General features: G+C 44.0%; 1 protein-coding gene across 2 annotated transcripts in view; it reads right to left on the bottom strand.

Moving 5' to 3' along the window:
- The window catches only part of POLH (DNA polymerase eta), a 158,228-nt gene that overhangs the window by 142,671 nt on the left and 1,947 nt on the right, over positions 1 to 13,610 (bottom strand). For both annotated transcript variants that reach the window (XM_086926021.1, XM_086926022.1), the window contains exons 2-3: positions 367 to 457; positions 41 to 229 (exon numbers count right to left, since the gene is read on the bottom strand). In XM_086926021.1, the coding sequence (XP_086782147.1) occupies positions 41 to 177 (137 nt within the window). In that variant the 5' untranslated portion in view covers positions 178 to 229; positions 367 to 457. The remainder of the gene's footprint in view (positions 1 to 40; positions 230 to 366; positions 458 to 13,610) is intronic.

Here is a 13,610-nt window from a genome sequence, read left to right as displayed (position 1 = left end):
GAACAGTTGTCTACATGTCTATACTCAAAGCACCACTCACCCGCCACCTTTGAAAGTCTTGTACTGCACGACAACGCATGGCTTGTTCTTCAGGGCAGGGTTCAATCTCTGTTCTACCTGGACGTAGAAGCAGTCCATGTCAACCAGAGCCACAACTCGCTCCTTTCCACGTTCCATAACGGTTTATACTCAGTGAATCATTGTTGGAGTGTGGACACAGATCCAGAAACTAGAGACAGAAAGCAAAAGAGGGGCTTAACTCAGTGATGGAAGATGTGCCTCGCAGACTCTGACAAAAGTAGAAAGTTTGCCAATTAATATTTTATTCAATTTTCCACTAAAAGTTAAACATGCAGAATCACCTACCCTTAATGCTCTGTTCTTTTATAAACCGGCACGTGTTGCATCTTCAACTCTTACTCAGTGCAAATGACATCCTGATGCACAAACAGCTGAACTATAATAAAGGGGCAGAGACAACTTTTAGTAGACAGCCGTAGAAACGGATAAATGCAATCTGTCAAAAAAATAAAATCGCACTACAACATAACTCCCAATGGGGCAGGGTCAGTGAAATCAGTGTGGTTACTATCTTAGTGTATATCCCTCCTAAGCATTAAAAATGTGTCACTGGCAATCCTACCTGCGCTGCAGAGCTTTGTTATTCATCTCTGCGGAACACCGTTTCCCTGACTCCACACCAGACTTCTAGCCCAGGCCTGCAGTGCCACAACCAGCTTGAGATGAGACTGTATCTACATCATTTACTGGGGCATCAATGTAAAAACATAAGAATTTTACAAAAGTATGCAACTGCATCAGTCCTACTCACACCTGACTTATACAACAAAAGGACAGCAGACATAATACACAAGGGCACCTATAGAAGTGCCCCAAATACTGTATCAGGTGTCCAGCTACTACCTTCCTTCAGGTTCACTTAATTCAAAATTCACTCAACATGCATGAATCTTCTTGCAGTCCCCAAAGTCGTCATGCCACTGAAGGAGAGATATGAATGATGACTGGTCACAACATAGGAACCAAACTCCAGCAATCCTTAGTGACCAGTCCCTACCGTCTTTACAGATCTCCTTGCACAACTCACATTTTGTATCTCTAGATGCACCTTTTCATTAAGAAGGCCCTTTGAAAACATGCTCAAGCCTGCAAGACAGTGTGTCATTCACCACTATGACCCAGTTTGAAGTACACTGATGCATACATTCAACAAATGTATACACTAAAGTGCTAGAAATTCCTTTGAAAACACACACCTTACCCAAGGAATGACATCAACGCACATTTCTATCCTCTGTCTTCACTAGACTTCCAAGTTCTACACAACTGATGCCCTAATTGCAGTGTTCAGCACTAGAAGTGGGCAACCGAGAAAATTCATATGGAGCGTAGTGCCAGGTGTCTGATCTTTTCTTAAGGAGCCAAAGCACAGGCTGAGTATCAAATCATTTGACATGTGAATAAAGCTGCAAACTTCCTGCAAAAACATGATAATTATTTCAGATTTTAAAATAAGTTCTATCTTGAATGCTTATGTTTAACTTTAGTTCGTTAGATTATATCACTGCACTGACATCTGTTAAAGTAATAGTTCTTAAACTTCTTTCTATCTCCAATGGCCTGAGTGAACCAAAAGATGTTACTTTATTTTCACAGTATATCTGCGTTTTATATGTACAGATACATTGCTGTCTACTAAACCATAACTTATGTGAGGTTTTTATATAGACAGAAAATGTAATTTTTTCTTCCAGCAAAAATTATCATTATAATTTTTGACCTTTGTTATGAGTTTCTACCTTAGGTGTTTACACAGTTTTTCTCTTTTGTTTAATCATGCCACTGACCGCACCAATATGGCCGCGATTCTAACCACACATCCCATGTACATACTGCACAACTAAACGGGATTATTGTTTTTTAAGAGTAATGCTATTCCCAAGATATTCAAGTTCAAGTTCAAAAGACCTTTATTCGAATTTCATAAAATTCATAAAAGTACCGAACACAGCAAAAACACACATATACATGTAATACAAAACAATTATATAAATAACATTCCATGATAAAGTAATTCATACAGTGATTGAGCAGTAAATTTCATTTTCTTAAATTTTTTTACAGTAGTATCATTGTGACTAGTTTCTGATTTCAGGGACTTTCCATTGTCTTACGTGCACGTATGGCTAGTCTTAAAAAAGTGCTAGTGCGAAAGGTCAGTTCATCGGTATCCAGGGTAAGCAGCAACATATAAGATTCTTGGAGTGTGAGAGGTCTATGTTTTCTAAAATATGGGGTTAAAAACCATTTGATATATCTCACATAAAATTTACAGAAAAATAGAAAGTGCAGGTCATCTTGAGTACTTATACCATCGCAAGGGCATGGAGTAAGGTCTGTACTATGTTGGTACCCCAAAGGAAAAGACAGCAGAAATTTCACAGTTCCAGCCCTTAAACGAAACAATAAAGATCGCTCCCAGTTTGACATAGGGAGGGAAAGGTAGGGCGGCATAATTTGCATACAGAGACCATTTCCTATGTATTTCATGACCCTTGATTTCTGGGATTCTCTTCCTATGCGCCCAGTGCGATAAAATGCATAAAGTGCTTTTTGTACCTCGAATTTATCCTTTGGTTCAATTGCCATTGGGTCAGTGAACAAAATGTCTCTACCAATTTCATTAAGTGATTTGAGAACTTCTTTAAACCAGGGAATCTGCATACCATATTCACAATTTAGGCAGTCCTTGATGATATTTTGTGTAAGGACAGCAGCATCATTCCTCCAGATTCTAATCCAGAAGAGAGCTGGTCTTGCTTTGATAAAATCACTTATATAGGGGAGGTTAAGTTCATTATGGCAAATAAAATCAGAAGAGGAAATCGGTGCGCCCAGCACTTTTCTACAGAAACGATTTTCCTCTCTTTGGATGCAGATGCTACTATCCGATCCCCAAACTTCAGCTCCATACGTAGCGACCGGAGAGCACTGTAATTTAAAAATCTTAACAATAGCCTTTGAGGCACCAATTTTCTTTGGGCGGGGGAGACTCAGAACAGAATTGTTGGCTTTCGAGAACTTGCTCGTGGCGTGGGCCAAATGCCCACTCCACGAGCTGTTCGCAGCGAAAACCAAACCCAAGTAAGGAAACTTATGAACGGATTCTAGTTTATCGGTTTCAATTCGAATTGTACTGAGTTTCCTTTTGCCCGGCCCACAGGACATAATAAAAGACTTTTTAAAATTAACTTTCAGGTCCAGTCCCTCCATAAAATTTACAAAACTATGTACAAGCAGACGTAGGGCGTTAGGTGTGCGTGCCATAAGGACAGCATCGTCTGCATATAAAAGCACAGGTAGGGGATTGCCTAGAATTGTTGGGACATCAGGGGTGGCTTTCTTTAGACAGTTGGACAGGCCATTGATGTAAATGATAAACAACAGGGGTGCTAAAACGCACCCCTGTCTCACCCCCCTCCCTATCTCAATAGCTCCCGATACCTCTCCGCCCATCCCGATACATACCCTTGCTTTCAGGTCAGTATGGAGATAGGCTAAAAATCTAACGAGAGTGGCATCAAGGCCATTGGACAGGAGGATTGACCAAAGCTTAGATCTGTTCACAAGATCAAATGCGGATGAGAGATCCATAAAAGCTAGGTAGACAGGGGATGAGCGGGCAATGCAATATTTGTCGATTATCAATTTGAGGTTTAAACATTGCTCCACTGTTCCTACCCCGCTCCTGAACCCCATCTGACAGGGATCTAAAAAGTCAGTATCAGCCGCCCATTCCAATACCCTATTATAAATTATACGTCCTAGTATTTTTAAAGTATTATCCAGAAGGGAAATGGGACGATAATTTGCTGGGTCTGATCTGTCTCCCTTTTTGTAAATAGGAACGATGATACTAGTAGCCCAGGTGGTAGGCATGGCTACTTTTGGGAGACTGTTAAAGATGTTAAGGAGTATTGGTGACCATAACTCAACGTTGTGTTTGATAATATCGATAGGAAGACCGTCTGGTCCGGGTGCCTTGTTGCCTAGGCTCTCTTTTATGGCTTTCCTGACTTCTTGATCCAAAATCTGTAACCCTTCTAATTGACCTGTATTAGGGAGAGAATGCTCATCAGAGGGGGCGGCATAAATTTTAGAAAAATGGGTCTCCCAGGCAGCACTTGATATATTGCAGCTGATTTGTGTAAGCTCTTTGCCCATTTCCCTCGTTCTCCTGACAGCCGACCAAAAAGGGCCGCTGCCACCCAGGTTGGCGCTAATGACCAGCTTTTCCCAGTGTTCGGAGAGCAAGTTTGCCTTCCTTTCTGAGATTTTATCTTTGTAGTTTTTCCTGGCGGCTCGAACTACATCTTTGCACCTAGGTTTGGCAGAGAGGGCCTTTCTTAAATCTCTGTTGGCCACGGAGCAAGATGAATCAAACCACCGTGGCTCTTTGCATTCATTAGGAAGTGGGACTGACAGGAGGGTTTTAATGTTTGAGCATAAAGCTTCAAAGTCTACAATCAATTTTTCGTTATTTGTACTTGGGGATGAGAGAGATTTCAACAAATCGGGATATATCTCCTGAACAGTATCTATAATGGCCCCACAATCAATTCCCCTCCATTTTAGGCGAAGGCCATCAATTGAAGGTGTGAAGTCCCTTGCCCCATTTAAATTCTTAAAAATTGGACTGGGTACAAAATTAAAAGTAGCTAACAATGGATTGTGATCGCTGAAAGACATTTGCACCACAGAAGTTTTAGTTATACAATCTGTTAGCAGTGGTGATGTAAATATGTAATCGATAATTGAACCGTTATCCCTGCCCTTGAACGTGGGGGCATAAGGAAAATTCATATCATACCCTACACTCATTACATCAACAAGATCAAAATCAGATAGTATTCTAATCAGTTCCAATCCCCTGCGGTCATCACAATAAACAGAGTTAGTAGATCCATAGTTCTCTATAAGTTTCACGTTGAAATCACCCCCTATCAGAAAGCCAGTCTTAGTATCTACTGATATGGAACAATCAATCATATTTAGAACCTTAGATAATGCAGCAAAGTTTTTGTTCGGTACACCATAAAAATCATTGTTGTAAAAATTAATTAAATAAATCGTGGTCTTTGATTTTAGTTTATATTCCAGGATTTGAATATTGGGATTGGCAAGGTTATCTAGCTTCAGATCTCTGATTATACCGCCAGCCAGGATTCTAATCCCCATAAAAAGACCACCCACTGCTCGACCGGAGCTAGGTTTTACTGACGTCAGGCTAAAGCAGTGGTAGCCTTCAATGTACAGATTATCAACAGCCCAGGTTTCTTGAAACATAAGTATGTCCGCATCATTAATTAGTTCAATCCATGCAGGGTCCGAGAGCTTGGATTCTAAACCTGCAACATTCCAGCTTAGGATTGATAAGCCGTGTTTGGTTCCATATTTAACAGGTCTGTTCCCAGTATTCCCATTATCGTAGTGAGGTAGTTCATTGGAAGTGGGCAGAATACTGTCAGACGATATAGTTTCTGTTGAACCAATCTGGTCCTGGTACAGTACAGCTGGAGTTGTGAGACCCTCTGAATTACAAGCTTTCACACCGTTGCGCATTTCGTTATTGGCCGATATACTCAGTCAGTCCGGTTCATCTAGAGTAGATAGATAATCAAACCGATTGTAAGTGGGGATGTTATACATTGGCCTAATTTCAGTCATCGGTGTAAACTAGACCGGGTTAGAGACTGGGTAAGGCCTATCTCTGTAATTGTTCTGATGCATGGTTGGAGCTTGAAAGTAGTGCGGGGGGTTGGGAGTTGGGATTGGCATTGGGGGTTGAGGATGCCAGTTACGGCTGTTAGAGTGGATGGCGTTGAGATTCTGATTCTGGATAAAAAGGGGTGATTTGATCCTTGCTCCAAAGTTCAGATCTTGGAAAGAATTTGTGGGGAGATTAGCCGTGGCTTGTTCAGGGGGTATCAGATGTCTGTAAAAGTATCCTAAGGGAAGGAGTGTGGTGTTAAATCAGACCCTCCAGGATATCGCGATTTCGCGATTTGCCGCGAAATCGGCACTTTTGTAAAAATGCCGCGATTTTTACAAAAGTGACCGCGAAATCGGCACTTTTGTAGAAATCGCTGCATTTTTACAAAAGCCGCTATATCCTCGCTATATCCTGGGGGGTCTGCTTGATCAGCTTGCCCAAGAAGTGTCCTTTGCTTGGATCCTCTGCCCACCTCGTATTGTCCGGCACCGAACTCGGTTATAGACCTCACAGATTTTAGCTGACAACCCAGTAACACATCTTATGGGGCTAACATAACGTGCGGCTCGGCTGAAAGGGGGCATTGTGGTGCCAGTGAGATGCGCGCGGGCGACCCTGCCGGCGCTGGGGAGGAGGTTGCGCCATAGGAAGCCCCCTCCCTGCCGCCCTCCCAGCCCTGGAAGCATGCATCGCCCCCGTGCCAGCAGGGCTTCAAATGGGAAAAGAAATACGTGCAGGTATTCCCCCAAATAAGCCGTGGAGTTAAAACGGGACTTCTAGTAAGGGCTTAAGATGGAAACATTGAATCGATCGAAATGAAGGAAACGGAGTACCATCAAAACTGGGCAATGGCCACAGCTGTTATTTAGAGTGATTATAGAAGGAAGAAGTGTGAATTTAAGCACTATACATCAAAAGCAAATTTAAAGTGCATCGTACGAAGTAAGGATTATGCCCACAATTGCGTCATATATCATACATGCTCAGCTAGGACATATGGCATTTATTTTTCATAGAATGCATTTACTATTGTTGCAGATCGCTTTCCCCAAATTGTTTTTAGAGGTGGCCAAGTCCATTACGTTCTGTAAAAGTATGAATGATAATGTGTTCGATTATAAACACACTTTTACCCAAGGATTTCCGTGATAGTCTCGCCTTTGTCGGTCTCTTCGCAAGCTCTTTTTTGTCTCTCTTGCACAATCTCTCCCCTTCCCATCGTCAACTGTGTGGTTAAAACGTGTCTCTCTATTTTTGCTCTCCCCTCGACTAATATCATATCCCCTGGCTTGGCCCCTATCTTTCACTTTCCATGTTTGTCCGGTGTCTCATTCTCCCTCCATTCACAGTCTCTTCTTGCTCTCTTCTCTCCGATGTCTCACCCTTCCCCTTCCAGCTTCCCTTTCTGATGCCTCTCTACTGTGCCTGCTTCTGTCGGCCAGTCTGCAGAAAGACGACGGAAGGGAGAACTGCTGGGGTCATCTCATCTGCTCGCAGCCCCTCTGGATTTGTCGGGACAGCCACGACTAGCTTTAAAATAAAACAACACAGTATCTGAGTGTACTGCTAATAGCTATCATTCATGAAACACAGCAGGTGGGCAGCAGACCCCTCAGTCCGGAATCAACTTTCTTGCGCTGGGCCTCACCTCCCGCTGTTCTGCACTAAACACAAGTCAAGGCGACAGGATTCTTTTAGTCCAAACTGCGATGTTTTACCCTCAAGATAAAGTACTCAGTGAATGGGCGATTTCCCGGGCGTCATTGTGCTGGGTAAATCGGCTCCACTGCTATCTTTCACCTTTTAATGCCGCAGGTGGGAGGGACCTCTAGGTAAAATGTCTTTCAATCTGCTGTGTTGCCAATTTTAAAAGCGGCTCAGTTTTAGTTTATAAAAATGGTCTCGAACTTAGAAAATGTAGAACAGCTTCCAAACCGTTTCTAAATACCTGTCCTATGATTTGTGCATGGTTGTGTAAAGAAACTTGATGTTTTTAAATTAATAGCTTTTGCATCTATTAATCTAAACATTTTATAAATGGTTAATACAATCTGCGTCAGTGGCATGCACTCTTGTACTCCTCCTTAGGTGCTCAAGGTCTCTTCTTAACAGCTCTAAAGTAAAAATGTTTTCAAAAAAGCAAAAACTACAACCCCAGCATGCTGTTGCTAGCAAAACGCCTAGACCGTTCTTTAAGGTGTCATATGTGGCATGGGCCTTTCTGGCAAGGTCTGTTAATTTGCATGTGCAGCAAGTAATCACAGTTTTTCAATCTGAGAGACCGTATTCTTGAGGAAACAAAGTGTCTACATTGTAAAGAAACCAAATATACATAGCTTCATGTTGTTAAATAACTAAAAAAACTAAGATATCTGTGTTTGTTGTAGGAAAAATGGCCACATAAAATGCCGCAAAATTGCCGCTAAATTTCCATATTTGTGCCGCTAAATTTCCATTTTTGTGCCGCTAAATTTGCTAATCCATGCCGCTATATCCTGGGGGGTCTGTTAAATGTCCAGGGCGATGGTAAAGGGGCACTGGCAAGAGTTTTCTCTGCCCATTGTGGATTTCTGAAGCTTATGGTGACACAGTCGCCCTCAAATTTTTTCCTGAGTGGGCCTATCCAACCCACTCGCTGGGTGTTAATAATCTCCCTTGCACCATCAATAGGGTAATTGCAGTTGGCAATTAGCCAGTGCAAGGTTTTATTTTTGAGAGATGTGGGATTTTCGTCCTGATCCTTCCTTAACTTGGTAACGTTTACTAAAACTAATACATATGCGCCGCATTCAGGTGGAAGGTTAATGCGGGCAGGGACATGCCTAACTGTTTTTAATATTGGTTGGGCCGTGGTAGGGCTACTTGTGGAAATTGCAGACTGACCTATGGTAGTCCCATTTGGAGGTTTGGTGTTAATATTGGCGTTGGTGCCAGGGTCCTTCCTTTTGTCTGAGGCTGCATTATTGGTATGCAATGTTGATGTTTTTTTCTGACTAGTGGTTGGACCATTTGAATTGACCAATATGGCAGATGAAGCTTTGTGTACAATGTTTGTATTTGTTGGAGGTGCCTGAGGAATATTAGGTTTGGTGCCTGCTGTTTTAGTGGTATTGCTATTATTTATACTCTTTGCAGGACCTTCCTTCAGACAATTCTTAATGGGGATACTCAGTTCGGCTAATTGTTTTTCTATTCGAGTAAGCCTACTTTCAATGGGGGATAAATAAATACTTAATAATTCCCCCAACCTTTCCAACACAGAGTTGTGTGCATTGTCAGTGTTATCATTGGTGTCCAATGTTCTGCCCTGCTGAACCATTTCACTTTCATCCCCTTGAGAGATTACCGTGACCCTGCTCGCATTGTGGTTAGGGACAGAGTTGGTGTTTTTCCCAGACTTTCTTTGTACCCGGCCATATTTCCTGACCTTTGTAATCCGGGACTTCGGTGCATGTAATTTTTGTTTTTGAACTGCACCCTCGCGTCTGCCCCTAAATTGCCTGGTGTTATCAGCAGATATTGCTATAGGAGAGGGGTTGATGGGTAGATCTGGGGTTTTTTCTAGATCCGTGCTGATATCAGTGTCTGAATCTAACAGGGGAATGGAAGCTGAGAGGTTAACCTCACTAGGAATGGTGTGAATGTCAGCACATACATTAAGTAGGGGTCTGATGTTATTTGGCATAGCCTGTGCAGGTGTAGTGGCAGCGGCAATAAGGCCAAGTGAAGAGCGTTTGGCGTGAGCCAGATCTTGTGATACCCTGCGTTCTAAAAGGCAAATGCCCTGATTAATGGCATCATTGGCCTTAGTTATGAAATGGTCAATGGGGCCGGTCACAGGGCCTGCCCCAGTGGCGGCTGTTTTACTGCGAGTACCCCTTGGAGACATGCTGAAAATTGCTTACCCTTGTTCAAGAGAATGGGTCACTACACAGTACAGCGAGCAAGATTGTTAGAGACAGCGGGCAGATAGTCCCAACCGCAGTGAACAACAGTATTTACAGTATCAACAGTCCCTAAATTGGGGGTGACAACACAGTGAAGTGGGCCGATAAGTCAAAAGAGAGTACCTTGTGAAGGAAGCGATAGGGGAAGGGCCCCGTCCCGTCCTCCTCGTGCCTCTGAGGGCCACAGAGGGCCCGCCCTTTGCCCGGGCTTAGCCCCGGGCTTAGCCCCGGGCGCTCCCGCGCGCGACTCGCAGGGCGAGAGGGGGTGTCAGGCTTTTACTGGCGCCTCCAGGCGCTCTGCACGCGTCACGGGCGCGCCGCCGGCCAAGAGGTTGCTGGGGAGTGTGGTCCGCTGTACTCGACCGCCTCCTGCAGCCTCCCGGCGTGTTGGACCTCGGCCGCTTCCCTCACGGCACTGCCCGATGGCAGAATAACAGGTATGCTTCTTTGGTGTTCCCCCTCTGGGCTCCCGGGGGGTCAGGCTTTTACTGGCGCCTCCGGGCGCTCTGCACGCGTCACGGGCGCGCCGCCGGCCAAGAGGTTGCTGGGGAGTGTGGTCCGCTGTACTCGACCGCCTCCTGCAGCCTCCCGGCGTGTTGGACCTCGGCCGTTTCCCTCACGGCACTGCCCGATGGCAGAATAACAGGTATGCTTCTTTGGTGTTCCCCCTCTGGGCTCCCGGGGGGTCAGGCTTTTACTGGCGCCTCCGGGCGCTCTGCACGCGTCACGGGTGCGCCGCCGGCCAAGAGGCTGCTGGGGAGTGTGGTCCGCTGTACTCTACCGCCTCCTGCAGCCTCCCGGCGTGTTGGACCTCGACCGTTTCCCTCACGGCACTGCCCGATGGCAGAATAACAGGTATGCTTCTTTGGTGTTTACAATGCCAATAGCTCTAACTTTTGCAAAGGCGAGGCAGTTGCATTGTAAGTGCTTGTTGGCTTATAAAAACGGGTGTCACCATCCTCGGGGGTATTCGCATTTGGTTCTCTTCCAATTAGTTCTCTGGCGTTTGTGTTAAAGTGTATAAGATATTATTTATCCTGCACTATAAATGCCACCAGACGTCTACCTTATTCATTTATCATTCATTGTTCAGGATAATACACTGTTACACACTTCCGGGTTACGAGGGAACTTTCTCATAACGCGTTTAAGCGCATGCGCTAGCACACACTAACCCGACCTCGGACCAGAACAGTGAAAACTAACTACGCGTCCCACCTAACTACCCGACCGGTGAGTGCTTTACAGCGTGTACCCACTTGAGCCGAATATGCACATTAATTTAGTGTTTATTTACACGAGCGATAAGTCGCAAATCACCGAGGTATTCACCCTTATGGAATCGCGAATGAACTATACGGCACCAGTTTTACTGTTTGTTTGTAACACGATGCACTGGGTTTGTTTATATTCATGGCACGCGTTCCTGTACCCTCGGATTAACCATAGGAATACCTCCTGTTTTTAACATAACTCAGGTTGCACATTTTCATTTTTTTTCACACACCCCTGCATTTCATCTACGTTAAAGCATGTCTATAGATCGATTGTTGTCATCCCCTGAGTACAATGTTTAGCATTCTGCACAGACTGTTTCCTGCTTCCATATCATTGATTGTACCTCATTTTGATTTTACCTTATAGAAATGTATTTCCCATGACGAAGTGCAGACAGCACGAAATGCATTGGGTATTTGGATGAATCAATGGATAACATGATGTTCATTGGAATGTCGTTGAACTCTGATACAGCTGTGATGTAACAGCTCACTTTTGGAACAATATTGAACTATATGAATAAACTTGAGCAACAAATTGGTTCCTTTGGTATACTTTAAGAATATCTCACGTTTGAACTGAGTTGAAACTTTGAAGGGATTGATTTCCCCAGAGGAGTGCGATTGGTTAATCTGTCAAATCTGACAGCATCTAACTGGTACATTCGATAACTTCCCAACGGTCAGAGGGAGCAAACCGGTCAGCACCCAAGTCACTAGGAGTGCATTAAACTTGGAATTACCCTATAGAGTGCCACACCACCCATTAACTACAGGTTTTTATATAGCACACATTCTAAAACAAATTGCTTCAACGTGATTTCAAATTTGAAGCTCAATTAAAATGAGGGAGTGAAGGAAAGCCAGTTGTGTAGGGTCACACAGTTTAGTCAAGTGGGGGATGTGGAATTTGAAACCCAGTGTTCCTAAATTAAACATTCTGATATTGAGCCACTAGATAATTGAGCCATTTAGCAACTGGATAATTATCTCACTCTATGTCCCTTTATTACCAAAGGACAATGTTTAATTTTCAATGATTTCTTCACCTAAATGAATACATTATTCTAAATAAATGTAACCATAACATGTTTATTCCACATGCCACGATATATACGCACATTACAAAAAAATGTTTTTGAACAACCTTAAGCATAAGGAAAGGCAGGAGACTACTTTTACATTGCTGCTACTGCCTTCAACTGACTTAGAAAAATGAAAGGAGAGGGACAGTGTAAGGAAATGCCTAATTTTTCATGATCAACCTCAAGGTTTTGAACTGATACTGCTGTTTTTTCTTCTCTGAGAGTGCACTGAGGCCTGCCAGCCAGACCTCAGTGTCAGTGTTCTAACCCATCCCAAAATGTATGTTGAATTGGTTACCCCCAATTGGCATAAGCTGACTTACTTATAAGTCCCTAGTATATGATACCAAGAGTACCCAGGGCATGCAAGTTAGAGTGTCTACCCAGGGCTGCACCACTGAACGTGTCACTCCGCATGTAAAAAGTACAAAATGGCTACCAACCTGCCACCGCAGCCTGGAACAGTAGATTTCAAACTGCTAATTCGGCCATGCCATTTAAACCGATGGCAAATCCCCAACTTCCCTTAACAATATATGCAAGTCTCACCTAAGGATGGCTTTTCAGCCCTAAGGCTGAGAGCTGTATATTATAAATAGGACATAACTTTAATATGGCTAACAGCAAAACTCCCAAATTGTTGTTTTTGCTGTGGAAAGGAAAGGACTCTGACATCTTAAGAGTAGGCAGGATAGTGCACTATGGGATTGCTAAATGCCACACATAGCCGGAAGAAGTCATAGGGCGGGAGGGATCCTTGTGGGCCATTGGCTAGTCATTGCATAACTCCCCCCGGGCATAAATATGACACACCTGAAATTCAGATCACATCTGGACTAGAAAGAGGACCGATGAAGGACTGCCCCGCTGGGTCCTTACCCTTGAACGAAAGGCTGAAACAACAGCTGAAGTAGTTACTCCAGTCTACTGACCCCTTGTTCCAGCCCCAGGGCCGCAAAAGTATGTCATTTTAGCTAGTCAGTGGCCACCCACAAGGAATCGCCTCTGACCACTTACGTGCAGCGAAGACCGCCATGCCGGACCCAAAAGTTACACTTGTGACTTCTGGAGAGTCGTGAGATTGAAGATAGATTGGTCACCAAAGAAAGACACTAGTCCTCACCAAAGTAAGACACTAGTCCTCACCAAAGTATATCACTGGACTTGTGTATCTGGAGATTAGTAGTCCATCCACAGCTGCACTTCTACTGGCTCAAAAGGGACTTTGAGGAACTTCAACCCCTGTGGTCAAAATCGTCCCACCTCACCCATGGACCAGGGAATAAACCCAGGAATGTCCCTGTTGACCACACGACACTCAGAGCATTTTTCACCATCCTGTATAAGGACCACTCCATTGAAGTCTATGACGGTCTTGATATTGATATAAAGTGTGGAACTGGACTTGGGACCGCTTTGGTGACCATGTAACTGCACCTACTCCTTTTCGCCCGCCCCTCCCCTCTGTCATAACTGGTTGCCCAACTCATGCCAGAGTAGCCAAGCA

The sequence above is a fragment of the Lissotriton vulgaris genome, chromosome 6 (assembly GCF_964263255.1).
Source record: "Lissotriton vulgaris chromosome 6, aLisVul1.2, whole genome shotgun sequence".
Classification (NCBI taxonomy): Eukaryota; Metazoa; Chordata; class Amphibia; order Caudata; family Salamandridae; genus Lissotriton; species Lissotriton vulgaris.
Note: the sequence above shows the minus strand (reverse complement) of the source record. Positions and strands in the feature narration are given on the sequence as shown.